Source organism: Oncorhynchus nerka, linkage group LG10 (genome assembly GCF_034236695.1).
Source record: "Oncorhynchus nerka isolate Pitt River linkage group LG10, Oner_Uvic_2.0, whole genome shotgun sequence".
NCBI classification, from domain to species: domain Eukaryota; kingdom Metazoa; phylum Chordata; class Actinopteri; order Salmoniformes; family Salmonidae; genus Oncorhynchus; species Oncorhynchus nerka.
In genome coordinates this window covers 28,584,174-28,601,973 of record NC_088405.1, presented here as the reverse complement: position 1 = coordinate 28,601,973, position 17,800 = coordinate 28,584,174, and the positions used below count along the sequence as shown (strand labels likewise).

The window sequence follows — 17,800 nt, the reverse complement described above, 5'->3', positions numbered from 1 at the left end:
TTCTTCTGTCTAACACTCTTTCTTGCCCTCTATCTTTTGATTCTCTCTTTCTCGCTTCATTTCTCTACCTAACCCCTTCTTGTTATTCCTTTCATTTATCCCTTATCATTTTCATGTGACTCTGACAGACTTCCATCGGCATCAATCTTCTCAAGGCTCCTGTAGCTCTTCCTTTCTCTGTCTTTTCTCCCTCTGCCACTCCCATGTTTGTCTCTCGTCCCTCCTCTCTCGTCTCCTTTCAAGAGCAGTTTAATTTGTTTAATCAGATCAAATTTGGACTAATTGTGTATTCTGTGTTCACCACATGGGGTAATCTCCTCTATCGAAAAGGCCCACAACTCACGAACTATACTGAACAAAAAAATATAAATACAAGGCACAACAATTTCAAAGATTTTATTGAGTTACGGTTCATTTGAGGAATCAGTCAATTGAAATAAATGAATTAGGTCCTAATCTATTGATTTCATGTGACTGGGAATACAGATATGCATCTGTTGGTCACAGATACCTTAAAAGAAATGGGCCTCACAATGGACCTCAGGATCTCGTCACTGTATTTCTGTGCATTCAAATTTCCATTGATAAAATGCAATTGTGTTTGTTGTCCATAGCTAATGCCTGCCCATACCATAACCCCACCAGTATATAACAGTTCTGGGATCTTTTATTTCAGCTCATGAAACATAGGACCAACACTTTACATGTTGCATTTATATTTTTGTTCAGTGTATTTTCTGGTTCAGGTGCTCTTTTTCTTCGTCCCTAACATCTGTCATTTCTAACAGATGAGATTATTTTATTTTTTTGTTCCTTTGATGGCAATTATTGTGTCACTTCCTCTTTGGTTTTACAATTTATTTTCTTAATTTTTCATCCAGTGCCTTGATAAAGTTAATGAGGAGAGTCTGTTCACTACCACCACACAGTAGGCTTTTTAAATGTATCACATCACCTTAATCAAAAGTATTATTAAAACGATCCTTTACCTCTCTGCATCATAAACCATTAGCTCCCAGTGAATTAATGGCCTCTAAGATAGGAAGAAACTCCCTCCTCTTGGTTACATCCGGATACATGAGTATTTAACTGTCCATTAGTTATATGAATCTCTGGATGTGCATCCCCCCTACTCCTCCCTGCCTACAGTATCTGTCCTATTTTTATTTTTTTTGGTGTTTCCTAAAGACTTCACCAGCCCAACAGACCATTCATCAGCCCTACTCCCACCTAGCCAGTCCCATACAGGGAGGTGTGGTCGTACAGCAGGGATCAGCAACTTTTCATATGCACACCTCCCCGTATGCATATTTTGGATATGCACTATGTCTGGGACAGTTATGTTTTTTCTGGGGGAAATCTCTGTGATGCTTTGTTAACTGTTGGCTAGTGTGAGGTGCATTTGAGTAAATCATCAAGAATGCTTTCAAAAAAGGGTGCAATACTGCTTTCCAATACAGACGCTCTAATTCTTGACAATTAGGCCAGGATTCGATCAGATCAGCGTAACCCGCATTAGTCGACATACACAGATTTATATTGCTTTTGTTCAGGCAGTGTCGGAGGTGTAACTGCTTTTGAGCTGTCTAATTGGTAGGCGGCTGTGCTCCTAGTCTTTATCACGAAACCACATCCTTATATCCACCCACATTAGAAGTTCAGAACAAGCAGGTGTATATAGAAATAGAGTGGAATTTTAGAAATATAATGGCACTCAAATGTAAAATCATTCAAGGAAATAATAGGGATCTATATTAGCCTAATTGAGGTGTAGATAACATCACACATTCCAGCCTTCAAATGTGTAATGCAGCTGCATCGGATTTCTACTAATGTGACTCTCTGCATCCAATGGAAATGTCCGTGATAGGAAACACCAGGAGCCTCTTGTGGATTTGACAGCACTAACGCAGTTAGCCTAAACCTCCGTCACTGCCTAAACAAAATAAATAAAAAGCTATGAAAAAGCTTTGTCGGCTAATGCAGGTTACCACGCTAATGATTGAATCCTGGTCTAAATGAATCTGTTATGAGTTATATGGTGTGACGTCCACAAAGCTAACCACAGTCAAAGGATGTTTGAACTTTTTACAATAACAAATCCATTTGATTTCTTTTTACATACATTTATATTTTACTAACAAGTGCGTTCGAGAGACAATAGTGTGCCATAAAATGATTTTCCCAGTTTCTATTGGGAAGGTAATTGCTTCGATATGTCATCTTAAGTGTAGGGTTTGTTGTTATTTCCTATTTCTTTCTCCCCCACCTTTTTATGGATCCAACTTTTCTTTTTATCTGCCAATCATTGTTATAATGGAAGAAAGAACATAACAAATAGATAACAAAAAATGTTTCTGCATTATTTTTTAAATGAAAATTGAACCGTTGGCTTGACAGGAAATTGCACAGTAAGTAGCATTGAAATCACTTAACTGGTCAGCAGAATATATGCTTTTATATCAATGCACTTAGAATGTTGATGTCACGTTGTACTCATTATTTGCACGATTTCTTTCCTCCTTTTTTCCATGACCTACAGGCGAGGATACGGAAGAAAGGTAGGCATTTTTCTTGTGAGGTATTTTTATGTTATGCATTGTGTGCCAAGTAAATTTGTCCATGCTCACCATCATTCTTATCTACCACTCACCTGATGGAAGACACTGAATGAGATTTAGACGGGGTCATAGAGAGAGTTGTCTTATTACTTTAACATTAGCATCACAGTTTACATTTGGTTCGAAAACTGCTGTTGCTGTAATTTCAAATCTGTCTGCTGTCAAGTGACGGATGAGCATTTGGGCCATTTTTTTTCACTCTATTGGTGCATGGAAGTACTACTAGGAGCTTAGCCAATGATTAACTGGTACACTGTTTGACAACTTTTGACGTACCCTGAGTCCTACAAATCCTGCCCAGCATCAGAAGTGTCATGCATGCTCCCTTCATTTTCAATCTTGTTTGATAGCAGCTGTGAGTGTGCTTTATCTGTCATATCTCTCTTCTGGCTTCTTCTGTCTCTCAACTTTTCTATCATCTTTTTTTCAACTATACCTTTTTTTCTATTTTCTATCTACTCTGTTCACTTTCTCTCTATTCTCATTCTTCGTCACCTCTTCATCTCCTCCTTAAACCTTTGTTCCCTGCCCTCTTCTAACTCCACTCTCCTCTCTCTATGGCCTTAAAAGCTGTCATTCTTTATCCTGCTGTGTCTGTAGTTAAATATGAACTGTGAACTGGACACTGTCTCTGTTTCTCCTTATCCCTCCCTCTCCAACTAATCTATGGCAGCAACTGCTGAGGCCATCTCTGCTGAGACCTGAGGTAGAAACCTTACTGCTTCTGTCAAAGCTCCAGGATACTTCTTCTATGCACACACTGTGCTGTTCTGTACTGTGCTGTGTTTCTAGCTATGGTTTCTCATTTTTTTCTCTCTATTGATGTATCTCTATGTGCTTCTACTGAAATTCAGGAGCTCTCCATGGAGTCAGGCATCGACCCAGGCCAAGACTACTACAGGGACGAATACCAAAATTACGACCAGGGGTGAGTCCAATCCCCGCTGTCCCTCCCATATCTCATCAGTTTCGCTCTGATCCAGGGAATTGAATTGATCTCCACTGGTTAATTGCTGAAAGTAATGCCATTAAGACTAGATTACAAATGTTTCATGAACTTACATTTCACAAGCCCCTGACACACACACACACACACACACACACACACACACACACACACACACACACACACACACACACACACACTGAGAGATCCTACCTCTAACTTCCTTCATATTGGATGCAAAGACACAAATGGTATCCATTAGTTCATCTGACTCTGGGGAAGTAGATAAAGGGCCTCATTGCCAAAATCCAGAACTATCCCTTTAAGTGTAACAGTGCATAAGACCCCTTCCAGTTATGCAGATCATCCCACTCCCACCAAATATGATCAATTGCCCAGCCTTGAGCGGAGCGTGGCACCTGAGAGCTTTGTAATGGTCTCCACCAGTAGAGAAGACGGGAGCGTACTTTGGCTTGCGTGGTACACTGCAAATCGCCCATATGGTCCAGTGGAAAACGCTGGAATTTACAGCGATACGAACAGATGCTGACCAAATGTTGTGCATTGGACTCTCGTGTCCCGTGAGGGGTTCTTTAAAACACTCAGGGGAGTTAAGCTAGACAGAGGACAAGCTAAACCCCTACTTGAATCAAACCTTAGTCAACCGTGTGAAGTGGATCATCGACCACGTAACATATTTTAATTGCATGATCACGTAGGCCTCATCGACTCTGTGACTTACCCTCTCATCATCCATGAAAATTCTCATTGATGCTTAGTGTGTTTGTATGATGAAGCCCTTGCGTTGAGTCTTATAGTAATTGTGTTGTGAAGACTCTGTGGGTGGGACAGCAGGTCCCTAAAGCTTCTGCCGCTGAGGTTGCTATCACGATAACCCAGACTGCCTTTGATCCATTTCTATTTAAAGAGCAACTTAATAGCTGGGTTAAGCTCTTAATCCAGCAATCACTAGCTCTGGCGGCCTTCAGCTGCGACCCAGCGACCCCACGTGTTCAAAAGGTTTTCCATTTACCTGCCTCCTTCAGTTTTCACACAGATTCACTTGCTTCTGGCACCCATGCCAAGTGGGTTGCAGATAGTACCACCAATTGGCACGCAATTTCAGCTCTGACACTGATGCTGATTGATGTTGGCCCCACACCGCACCTCATTTAGAGATTCAGTGTGGGGCTAATGCGGTTTCTGATATGGGTCTTTTAATTGTGCATCGCCCAGTTTAGTCTCGTACAGAGTCAATTATGCAGAAGGTTAGTGTTGACCCCTTCTCTTATGCATGACCTTGGGAACTGTTGATTTAAGAATGTGTTATGGACATGTAACACAGTAAATGTGCAAATGTATTATTGTTAGAGCAAGTGCTTGAAATATCTCATGCACTAGCTATATAACACTGGAGGGTTGTGTGTGTTTGTGGCTCATGTCCCTAGGGGTGTAGGCAGAGGTTGTTAGTTACTGTCACCTCTCGAAAAATATTTCACAATACTGGCAAATAAATGATGGTTGAAACAGCCCTTTAAGCTGTTTCCCGTTTGCCTCTAAATGTTTGTTTTCTCTTCCAGGTATGACCTTCCTCAGTATGGCAGTCGCAGGAAGCTGATCTCTCCCATGTATGATGAGTATGGAGAGCTGATTATGGAGGATGACTACTACAGCCCACATGGGTCTGAGGTACTTATTTTACTATATGTAGCAGCACTTTGATATGATCAATAACTACCCACTATATAGCTACAATAATGCAATAACAGAGTTTCAATTTCAACTATATCATGTTGTCTGAACTATGTTGATGCTGATAATCTTGTTTAATCACAAGTGATGTAACTATGGCAGGGGCGAGGCAGAGGGCGTGGAAGGGGTACTGGTCGAGGAGGCAAGAGGGTGGGATTTAGAGACCTTCCACCAGAGGATGAGATTGAGCAGGCAGAGCCAGTGGAGGGCGAGGAACCCCGTGAACCCTCCTCGGCTGCCAAGAGGCTGAAGTCCGTCATGAAGCTTAGCAAGCTCCTAGCGGCCAGTAAGAGTGGGGACAAGACTGTTCCAGCTGGAGAACCAGGCCCATCCCCCTGGAAGAAAGCCAAGATGTTCAAGATGTTTGGCGCCAAGAAGGACAAGGACTACGCCAAACTGATGTCGGCCCGTCGCATCGACAGCCAGGAGAGTCTGACAGGGGGACCTGCCGGTGATGGTCCGATAGACACCAAGTCCACCGCCAGGAGCCGGCTGGGCAAGGTAATGAAGCGCATCAAATTGAGCAACAGGCTGCAGGCAAGGAGGAAGTCTCAGGGAAGCATTAGTAGAAGCTCTGCCACAGGTAGCGAGAAGGATGAAGATGCCTCGCAAGCTGCCACCAGTGACGAAGAGAAGAAGTCCAAGGTGTCTATCAGCGTGACGGTGGAGAGCGAGCCGGAGGCGAGTGGGAGTGGCAGTGGGAGTGGGAAGGGTTCTGATGAGGATTCAGAGAGAAGCAGTGTGGCGCTTTCCACCGAGGACAAAGATTACCTGAAGGTGGATCTGGACCGAGACGATACCAATGAAAGCACTGTGGACTCAGAAGAGGAGCCAGAAGAGCACCCAGAGGATTCTGATGAAGAGAGCAAATCCAAGTCAGAGGGTGACGAGACAGAGAAGGAATCTGTCACTGAAATGGAATCGGGGACAGAAGAAGAGTCTGATTCAGAGAAAGAGTCAGGCTCAGAGAAAACATCTGGGACAGAAAAGGAATCAGGATCAGAGAAAGGTTCTGATTCTGAGAAAGGTTCTGATTCTGAGAAAGGTTCTGATTCTGAGAAAGAATCTGATTCTGAGAAAGAATCTGATTCTGAGAAAGAATCTGATAGTGGGAAAGAGTCAGGAACTGAAAAGTCAGGAACTGAATCCAGTACAGAGAAAGGATCTGGGACTGAGAAAGATTCAGAGGAAGTGTCTGAAGAGGATGAGGGGACTGGGGAGTCCAAAGAAAGTGGCTCCTCTGCCCGTTCTTCCAAGAAATCATCTGGCACTGCTACTGAAAGGTCCAGTGGAGGGACACAAGCCAGCGTGAGGAGTAGTGCCTCTGGCATCAGTGGAAGTAATAGTAGCATTGGTAGCGTTGGTGGCAGTGGTAGCATTGGTGGCAGTAGTAGCATTGGTGGGAGTAGTAGCGTTGGTGGCAGTGGTAGCGTTGGTGGCAGTGGTAGCGTTGGTGGCAGTGGTAGCATTGGTAGCATTGGTGGCAGTGGTAGCATTGGTGGCAGTAGTAGCGTCGGTGGCAGTGGTATCATTGGTGGCAGTGGTAGCGGCTCAAGCAGTGCTGCCTCCCAGCCTGGTTCTTCCATAAGATCGTCACAAAGTGCTGGAGGCTCAGTGATGTCCAGGCCAGAAAGTGAGGGTGTCAGTGAAGAAGAGTACGGGTCGGGAAGCTCGGTGTACCACGGGGGCAGCCAGACCCAGCTCTCTGGATCAGAGGTCAGCGAGCCAGAGGACAACCAGATGACGGACCAGAGCTCCCTGGCTGGCAGCGAGAGGAGCTCTACCAGCTCCAGGTCCACTGGAGGCAGCCGCAAGTCCATCCTGACCTGCAGTTCACAGGACACCATCAATGAGGAGAGTGAAGAGGAGGACGAAGGAGAATCTGAGGAGGAAGGCAGTACCGCCAATGAGAGAATAGAGTCTGTGGAAGAGCTGAGTGACGGAGCAGCGTCCAGGAGGTCCAGCTTACTGTCTGCTGGAGAAGGGCCCAGCCGTAGTCCCGATGCTGGAACTCCCTACTGCTCAGACTCCAGCAACAGCCTGACAGAGGCCTCAGAGGAGACCTTCGGAGGACTCTCTCCCATCACAGAGGTGGACGAGGACGCCATTACACCATCTGAGAAATCTGACGCCAGTAGCCTGGGGTCAGCTGGTAGATCCCAGTTGGGAGCCACAGAGGAGACCTCCGATACCGATTCAGATGGGAATGCCACAGCCTTCTGAGGGACGAGTTGGTCAGCTGTGAAGTAAGATTGGCTGGAGTGGCCTCTCGCATGGGAGTGAAGATAATACTGTGTGCTTCCCCCTGAGTGCTTCATTCTCTCTACCGCTCTCTATCTCCTGGAAAATACTTCTTGCATGGAAGGGGAATGGGTTGTTCTATCTTCAGTTTGAATTCTCTTTTCAATGGTGTTGAACCACTCTTTGTGGCATTTTTGTATTTTCTCTCCATCACACTTTTTGGTTGTGTTAGAAAGTTTCTTCAACCAATTGTACATTGTGTCTCTTTACTTATAGCCATATGATGACCAAAACGTAACACCGCAATGAACATGTTTCCAGAGTTGTGTGTTTCCTATCCTGTTACTGTCATAGTTTTAAAATGACTTGTGCATTGATTGGCATAATTTTATCTATAATCTGTTTGGATGCATGATGTTTGCATATTTGGAAATACTATTTTATCTGTGCATTAACCTCCTCTTTCTCTCTCCATCTTTCTTTGCATCTTTTATTCTCAGCCTGGAGTGAGAAGGAAGCGGATCAAGCTGGTTGTGGACAGGGAGTATGAGACCAGCTCCACAGGAGAGGACAGCGCTCCTGAACCCCAGAGGAACCGCCTGTCTAACATCAACAGCCACGCTAACATCAACGGGAACGTCTACTTCGCCCAGAACGGGACCATTGTGCGGACCAGGAGGCCTAGCCACCCCAACAATCTCAAGGTGGGCTCCCCGGGCCGCTTGGGAAAACAGTTTAAAAAGTTGGACATGCTGACTGAGACTCAGGAAGAGAAGCTTCCTCTAAACAGCGTAGGGGAACCAGTAACAGGAAATGGAACAGGTGCACTAACAGGCATTTCCTCAACCGTTGACATTAACCTCAACACCCGGCCGTCCAGCGGGTCCCTGGGGTCCATCATCACGGGCCTTGACAGTATTGGGTCCAAATCCAATATTGCCAAGGCCCTACATGACAGGAACAGTAGGAGTAACTGTTGTGTAGATGAGCAGGAGTCGTGTGTGGACAACATGGCGTCGAAAGAAACGTTGACGTCCCGCAGTGACCACACGCTGTCGGATGAGGAGGAGCTGTGGATGGGGCCTTGGAACAGCCTGCACATACCAATGACTAAATTATGACATATGGACTGCTGAGAGTTTATATTTTTCTGTTGACAAAGTTGACCCTGCATTTAATGTGTTGAGATATGGGAGCAACAAATGATTGTATGCCTCTGCTGTATAAGCGCCAATCACTGTCCAAGACTAGCAGTGTGATTGCGCTAACAGTATTATTTCATTATTCTTATGAATGATGACTTTTGATATGGTGATGTTTAATGTGTCAAATACATATCCCTGATAGAGCTATTATACAATCGGTCAACTTGCTATGAAGCAATGCTTGTCTCAAAAAAATGTATGAAAAGTCATGAATGGTGATTGGCATTATCCATCAAATGTACCTCGAGGACCTTTGTCTTGCTGGATGTTGCGCAATATGTTTTATAAGTATTTTCTGGATTTAGAGGTGAAGGATTTTTGGAGCCCACATACTTTATAATACAGAGAAATATAATGAGGTTCATTAAGAAATTATATGTATTTTGCTAAAATTGCGTTTTATTTGTAAATAATGAAATATTCTGATTTGATTATTTTGTGTTTGATTCATTTCCAATATTTTGACGTCTTATCAGAAAGTTTATGGAATTATTGTTGTCTTTTACTATCAGAGTATTGGGGAACATTTGGACTTGTAACCAATGACATAGAAGTAATGCAAACATGTCTATCAATATTTCAACAAAGAAATATGTTAATATTGTCATCATTTAAACTATATTGTTTTTAACAGACATGTGTATCTACATGATGTGGTATTTTCAGTCCCTTAAAAATTTGATGCAAAACCATTCTGTTTGAGAAATGTTCTAAATACATCAGGTCCCTGCAGATGGGGAAACACTACCAAATAATGTTTCAATCTCAACAATAAAGTTTTAACGTGCAATTATTTGGAGAACTGGCATGAATGAAGTAGCACAACACCCGCAGGTAACTCATGTCAAGACACAGGTATTGTGGAGAATGCTGTTTACAAAGGCCCAATATTGAACTCTGTAAAAGTACACTTTGAGTGACGTTGGCAAGGAAATTTGAAATTCATCCCTGTGGTTTTCATTCAGTACACTCAATATCAATAGTTTTTGCTGTTCCCATTAGCTTGTGATCTGAAAATAAGTTGGCGGTATTTGACAAACTTCCTAACCTAGAGTCTTTTTCTGAAGCATACTCCTTATCATCTTGAATGACTTGGGGTAGGCAATTGTATATGATATTAAATGCTAATCATCTTTCATAAGCTTGACTTTCTACCTAAAAGTCATCTGCCAATTTATCTTCGGACAATTGGAGTTCCAGACAATAAAGAGATGAGGTAATGTGGAGAGAGGACAGAAGTGGAAACATTCAGAAGATTGAGAGATTAACCTCTTCTGATAACCAGGTGAATTCAGGTGAAAGGTATGATCCCTTATTGATGTCACCTGTTAAATCCACTTCAACCAGTGTAGATGAAGGGGAGGAGACAGGTTAAGAAGGATTTTTAAGCCTTGAGACAAATGAGACATGGATTGTGTATGCGTGCCATGCAGATGATGAATGGGCAAGACAAAATATTGAAGTGCCTTTGAATGGGGTATGGTAGTAGGAGCCAGGCATACTGGTTTGTGTCAAGAACTGCAACGCTTCTGGGGTTTTAACACGCAACAGTTTCCTGTGTGTATCAAGAATGGTCCACCACCCAAAGGACATCCAGCCAACTTGACACAACTGTTGGAAGCATTGGAGTCAATGTTGGCCAGCATCCCTGTGAAATGCTTTCGACACCTTGTAAAGTCCATTCCCTGACGAATTGAGGCTGTTCTGAGGGCAACTCAATATTAGAAAGGTGTTTTTATTAATGTTGTGTACACTCAGTGTATGTTATGTTTGGCGCTTTACGTGTAAGGGCATATATGAGAATTCTCTAGAGTGTGCTCTATCCTTTCAGCCACAAGATGGCGCCTAAAGCTTTATAATGGAACAGATTATTGGCCTACATTATTGACAAACCATGAAATTACACTACACTACCAATAGAAATCATTTGGACTATCTATCTATACAAAACAGAAAAATATAAGTTATAATATGTTTCTATTTACCTATTCATGGACATATTAAATATTTGTTGTATGTGCTGCCAATTTAGCCTGTATTTGTGGAATGAGTATCAAATCAAATCAAATTTATTTATATAGCCCTTCGTACATCAGCTGATATCTCAAAGTGCTGTACAGAAACCCAGCCTAAAACCCCAAACAGCAAGCAATGCAGGTGTAGAAGCACGGTGGCTAGGAAAAACTCCCTAGAAAGGCCAAAACCTAGGAAGAAACCTAGAGAGGAACCAGGCTATGTGGGGTGGCCAGTCCTCTTCTGGCTGTGCCGGGTGGAGATTATAACAGAACATGGCCAAGATGTTCAAATGTTCATAAATGACCAGCATGGTCGAATAATAATAAGGCAAAACAGTTGAAACTGGAGCAGCAGCACAGTCAGGTGGAAGTTGAAACTGGAGCAGCAGCATGGCCAGGTGGACTGGGGACAGCAAGGAGTCATCATGTCAGGTAGTCCTGGGGCATGGTCCTAGGGCTCAGGTCAGTTGAAACTGGAACAGCAGCATGGCCAGGTGGACTGGGGACAGCAAGGAGTCATCATGTCAGGTAGTCCTGGGGGGCTCAGGTCCTCGGAGAGAGAGAAAGAAAGAGAGAAGGAGAGAATTAGAGAACGCACACTTAGATTCACACAGGACACCGAATAGGACAGGAGAAGTACTCCAGATATAACAAACTGACCCCAGCCCCCCGACACATAAACTACTGCAGCATAAATACTGGAGGCTGAGACAGGAGGGGTCAGGAGACACTGTGGCCCCATCCGAGGACACCCCCGGACAGGGCCAAACAGGAAGGATATAACCCCACCCACTTTGCCAAAGCACAGCCCCCACACCACTAGAGGAATATCTTCAACCACCAACTTACCATCCTGAGACAAGGCTGAGTATAGCCCACAAAGATCTCCGCCACGGCACAACCCAAGGGGGGGGGGCCAACCCAGTATAAACATAGTTTATTCTTATTGTTAGATAGTCTAGGATTGCTGCTTCCGTATAACTGGATTCAATGCTGATCAATTCAATACACTGCGTAGTTGGATGCAATATGGATCAATACCAATACACTGCGTAGTTGGATGCCATGCTGATCAATACCAATACACTGCGTAGTTGGATGCCATGCTGATCAATACCAATACACTGCGTAGTTGGATGCCATGCTGATCAATACCAATACACTGCGTAGTTGGATGCCATGCTGATCAATACCAATACACTGTGTAGTTGCTCTACTGTTGATTTGGAGGGCTACTTTTCACCACTATGTGGAGACATACTATATCTGAGCTACAGGGATGATCAAGCAAATTAATTCAAGCATTTTAGTATCAAAATACTTCGCTATCAACAATTCAAATGAACTGAAGTGGTGGAAAAATGACCCAATTGTCATACTTGAGTAAAAGTATAGATACCTTAATAGAAAGTTACTCAAGTAAAAGGGAAAGTCAGCCAGTAAAATATTATTTTGAGTAAAGGTCAAAAAGTATTTGGTTTTAAATATAAGCATCAAAAGTAATTGTAATTGCCAAAATATACTTAAGCATGAAAAGTACAATTAAAAGTATAAATCATTTTAAATTCCTTATATTAAGCAAAGCAGACAGCACCATTTTTAAATGTATGGATAGCTAGGGTCACACTCCAACATTCAGTCATTATTTACAAAATAGTCATTTGTGTTTAGTGAGTCCGCCAGGGCAGAGGCAGTAATGATGACCAAGTGTTCTCTTGATAAGTGCTTGAATTTGACAATTTTCCTGGTTTGCTAAGCCTTCAAAATGTAACAAGTACTTTTGGTTGTCAGGGAAAATGTATGGAGTAAAAAGTACATTATTTTCTTTAAGAATGTAGTGAAGTAAAAGTAAAAGTTGTCAAAAAATGAATAGTAAAGTGAAGTGCAGATACCTCAAAAAACTACTTAAGTAGTACTTTAAAGTACTTTTACTTAAGTACTTTACACCACTGCAAAATGGTAGATGTATCTTTTGTTTAGGTGTGTTGGTAGGTCACAGTATTTAACTGTACTGTTTATGTGTTCATGCACATACATGTAGGTTAGTGTTGTAATATTCCTCATGCAGTTCTGGTCTGTCTGAACATGTGATGTTTTCTGTATGTGCCTCAATGTTAAGAAACATCACGTTCCAGGGAATGTTCGAGATGTGAGCTGGTTTCATTCTATGTTTTGTAAAGTATATTTCTACATGAACATAAATATAACTGAACTTAATTATGTTGGTCTGGTAGGAGGATATGATCAAAAAATACACTCACACCATCTCAGCTTGCCCTGCCCCAGAAAATAACTTGGGAATACAGAGATACGGAAAATGGAAGCTACTCTGGGCAGACTAATTATAGCAGAAATGATTTGGATATTGCTGTAATGTGTTTAAGAGGTACCTATTTCATATCTAGCTCCTTTCATCAGTAGCATATGAGACCCTTGTTAGACAGTTATGACTGCAGACCCCTGGTTAAACATCAGCTACTGCCACTACAAGTGGATCATCTGAGCAGTATAATTAGCTGAAATACTGTAATTAGTAAGGTGTTCAATATATCAAAGCACCAGGGTTCTTCTTCTGCTTAGAGAACACTGTCATAGGCCCATGAGTCAGATGTTTTTGCATAGTAGACATATCCAGCTAGCTGCTTGTGGCAACAGACAGTTTAAAAGTAGATTGTAGAAGAATGTGGTCGTTAATTGATTTATTTTCTCACTAGAGGGGAACAGAAGTGTCTGAGAGGAACATGGCTGCTGTTTAGTACAAATGCACTGTTACCTTGAGGAAGACAGTCAGTTCAACTTCAATGAAACCTACTGTAATGTTTCCTTGCCAGGGTTGTTTAGTTTGTCCATAGGTTGTTCATTCTTCCATTAGCATCGGAATTGTTGTAGTTCTTATCTGGTTTTCCTCCTACTGTGAGATGGGATTTGTCAGAAGAGGAGCAAAAAGGGACAGGAAGATTTGTAATGTGTAATGTGATATTTGTAATATTTGTAATGTGGCGACTGGTTTCTTCCATCTCCCTGCATATGATTCATACAATGCTGATTGGTCGGAGGGTCCACATACTGGCCTAAAGACATCTAAAGGCTGAATCAGTCTCTTATTAGAAGGCAAAGATAAAAACCAGTAGAAACTTCAGTCCTCTAGAATCAGTGGTTTTACAATGCCAGGGCCTTGTCCAGTTTAATCAGTACAAGTTAAAAGTGAGTTTGGGCTGTGAAATTAGCCTTAATTGAGTAATGGCAACAGATTGTCTCTCTTGCGTCATTTCAGTGTTTATAGCTGCCCTATTGTGGTTGTCATTGTTTTAACTGCCCAGAATGGGCCATTTATTCAAAGTTTGTTTACTTAAGGCTCTGGCCACCGCCGTTTATCTTCCTTTTAATGGTTCGGATGAAAATGTTCACAATGTTGTTTTTCGTTTGTGATGTGCTATTTATTGGATTCCTTTGGCCTGTTTGAAGTAGGAATCTGATGCTCCTCCTCTGAGCTATTTAGAGAGAATGAGGTGCTTAGGCTGAGTAGATGTAAGTCCATCATCATCTCCTCATTTCCACTTGCTATTTAGGACCATGTCCTTCCAAAATAAGTATCTCCTGACCGCGGTGTGAGCTATCTGGGGACCTGTTTGTGAGTAATTTCAGGATATTAGGATGTCCCAATTCGTTTTGTTTTGACGTCTCACCAGCTCCATCGTCTCCTGTGTGTATTTCTGTATGCCATTTCATATAATGCCATTTTCAAGGCAATTTAAAAAAGCTTTTTGGGGTTTTGGTAACTATATATTGTACATGTTGAGTACCTTATAATTTCTATGCTGCACATTGTTATTTTAGAAATGTACACAAACCCAAATAAAGGTTTTACTGACAGACAGGGGACACACTTGTGAACTCACACACACACACCCGCACGTACCCACACACAAGCACACACACACACACGTGCAGTCAGACATGCTGTGCACTCCATGAGCTTGTCCCTAGGACATACCCCCAAAGGTTATATTATATCTGAAATGTTGGGTGTGTAGTGAAGTACATGCTCCACTGTCTGGCACGTCTCTAATGAAGGGGTGTACAGTATGGCCCATGATCTTGTTTTACATGCAGTATATATGCACCATTAGATACTGTACATTTCTTTCTACTGTACATCTTACAAGATGAGAAAGGTATGCCATCTTTTGCATTCAATATTCACTATAACAAACAGATCATCAGGTGCCAAACACACTCATGTCCTCCGGACTACTAAATCAGTATTTCCAACAGAGATGGACATGATTCGTTTTAGGCCACATTGTGATGATCAAGCCTGGAAAAAAATCAGGTCTAAAATAATCAGGAGTCTGAGAGGGCCACACGTCGCCAGACCTGTCAAGACTGTGAAATTTCAGCACCCACGGTGTTAATGCATAATGTCAACCCAGTAGGTAGCCTTGTTAAAAAGCAATTAAGCCAAAATGATTTAAACATCATGTGGTTTGGCTATTGGGTAGCGCAGTGTTGTTTTCTTCAAATGAGAATTTGACTGTCTGCTCACATTTAAACCGCCATTTGTGTGAGCGTAGTTCTAACCACACTTTCTCACAACCGCCAAACCCTACCAAACCACAGACTTCACACACACACACGCACGCACGCACACACACACACACACAAATATACACACATACAAATGTACAGACACACAAACACACACAAACACGTTCCCTCATGAAGAGTAATTGAGGGGTTTGACTAGTTTTTGGTGCATTAAAACAGTAGATGCTGTTTTAAATGGCTGGGACTGAGACACACTTGGTTGTCTGTGACTGGGAAAGGCATGGGTTATTGCTGACAGAGGACGTGGCACCCAATACTGTGTCTGTGTGGTTCCTTTTTAATCCTGTTCCACAGAAAGGTACAATGATGGCTATATTGTCATGTTTCTATTGGATTTGCATGGCATCAAGAAAAAAATGAGTGTTTGGATTAAAATGACTAAGATTAAACACTGATGCATTCTGTATAAACAACCAGAAGCCTTTGCATGCCAATTACTGCATCTGGACAAATACTGTATCACCACAGCCAGTGGAGAATCCTCGGAAAACAACCCATGTTTCCATAGCAACTGGTCCCATCCCATAGTATGTGATGATTTGCTATTACGAGTGCATCAGAATAAGTCTGCTGGAGTCTAACGATATAACTACCCCTCCTGTCTGACACAGCTAACTGCTTTTAGCTCTTGCCTTTCCAAAACTGAAAAGTAAAGTGGTGAGAGTCGTTTTTTTGCTTTTGGCAGATTATTACCCCACACTGCTCTGTGTGAATGTGCTCATCACAGCCAGACGGCTTGGATGTGGTTTGGAGTGTCTGTGTGGTCCGCTGCACAGAAGACAGACAGAGAGACGGGGGGAGGGAGGGAGAGACGGATAGACCCCAGCGCTACTTTAAGCCCTCAGTTTTTCCATCACCGCTGTCGCCACTACGGTGCTTGTAGTACTTTTGAGCAGAGCCAGGGGACACAGAGAGAGAGAGTGAGACAGAGAGGGAGGGAGAGAGAGAGAGAGAGAGGGAGGGAGGGAGAGGGAGAGAGAGAGAGAGAGAGAGAGAGAGAGAGAACAAGCTAGGGAGTGAGAGAGAGAGAGAGAGAGAGAGAGAGAGAGAGAGAGAGAGAGAGAGAGAGAGCAAGAGAAAGACAGAGAACGAGCTAGAGAGAGGGAAAGACAGAGAACAAGCTAGAGAGAGGGAGAGACAGAGAACAAGCTAGAGAGAGGAAGAGACAGAGATCGAGCTAGAGAGAGACAGAGTGAGCGAGAAAGAAATTGGAGAGAGAGAGAGAGAGAGAGAGAGAGAGAGAGAAAGACAGAGAACAAGCTAGAGAGAGACTGAGGGACTGAGTGGGGAGCCACCAGTCTGGAGTCTAGTGGATGACTTATGAGGTTGATGGTTTGGTCTGGCGGAGCTGGGGCTGGGGTTTAATGGGGCTGGTGAAGGGGGGAGTGGAGGGGCGTTGAAAATAGCCTGGCCCAAACCTGTGGTTGACTCCGAGCCCCCCACCCCTCACCACCCCCTGCCCATACACGTGTGGTGTTTATTTACGAGGCAGTTAACCGCGTCGCGGTCCCCGCGGTGGACTGACACTAGACGACAGCAGCGTAATGTCCTGCCCTTTAAACTCAGCCCTAATGGTTGCTTTAGTGCGGGGAGCAGGCACTGGAAGAGGCGCCTAAGTGTCTTTTCATGGGGGCCCTCTGAGTAACACATCAACTCGCACATCTATGGGCCACCGTCCAGGCTTTATGAGTACCTGCTTCTGTGGCTGTGGCGCCACTATTTTTAGGCACGGCTCTATGACGGGGATAGCAGGAACAAGTAGGAGAATGTTATTAATCTGTTAGACTAATAGAAAAAATTACTTTTGGAGGTGAATGTCTTTTTAATATCAGTGACTGTGGCACCTGTGACATTTGAATGGCATCTAGAGGAACAGGGATTTGAAACTGAGCCCTTTTAATGCTATGTTGGGGATGGCCGCAGTACACTTAGGTTGGGTACTGTTACCCAACCTGCAATTGTTTGGGTAACAGATGTGATCGTGCTTCGTAACTGCATTGTGTTTTTAAAGAAAAGATTATCCAACCGGTGATCCCAGTTGATTGGTGTTAATTCTGACGATAGACACTCGGAAGCAAATTAGATGTGTAGGACAACAGAATATTGATGGCTGTAGATTTGTGATTTGTCTGTTAGCAAGGAAATAGCTGAATTAGCAAGGAGCTAATGCTACCATTACAATTAGAGCATGCTAGTTAACACACTCTTACAACAATAACATACAAAACCACATCCCAAGAAGCCCCCAATATCTAGCAGTCAAAAGTTTTAGAACACCTACTCATTCAAGGGTTTTTCTTTATTTTTCACTATTTTCTACATTGCAAAATAATAGTGAAGACATTGAAACAATGAAATAACACCTATGGAATCATGTAGTAACCCAAAGAGTTTTAAACAAATCTAAATATA

At 42.9% G+C, this 17,800-nt stretch overlaps 1 protein-coding gene across 1 annotated transcript in view; it reads left to right on the top strand.

Moving 5' to 3' along the window:
* LOC115135105 (protocadherin-15-like) overlaps window positions 1-9,558 on the top strand; it is a 265,480-nt gene extending 255,922 nt beyond the window's left edge. The window contains 5 exon segments of the mRNA XM_029669390.2: window positions 2,543-2,561; window positions 3,295-3,327; window positions 3,476-3,549; window positions 5,148-5,256; window positions 8,061-9,558. Of these exon segments, the coding sequence (XP_029525250.2) occupies window positions 2,543-2,561; window positions 3,295-3,327; window positions 3,476-3,549; window positions 5,148-5,256; window positions 8,061-8,681 (856 nt within the window). The 3' untranslated portion in view covers window positions 8,682-9,558.
* Window positions 9,559-17,800: the final 8,242 nt, after the last annotated feature.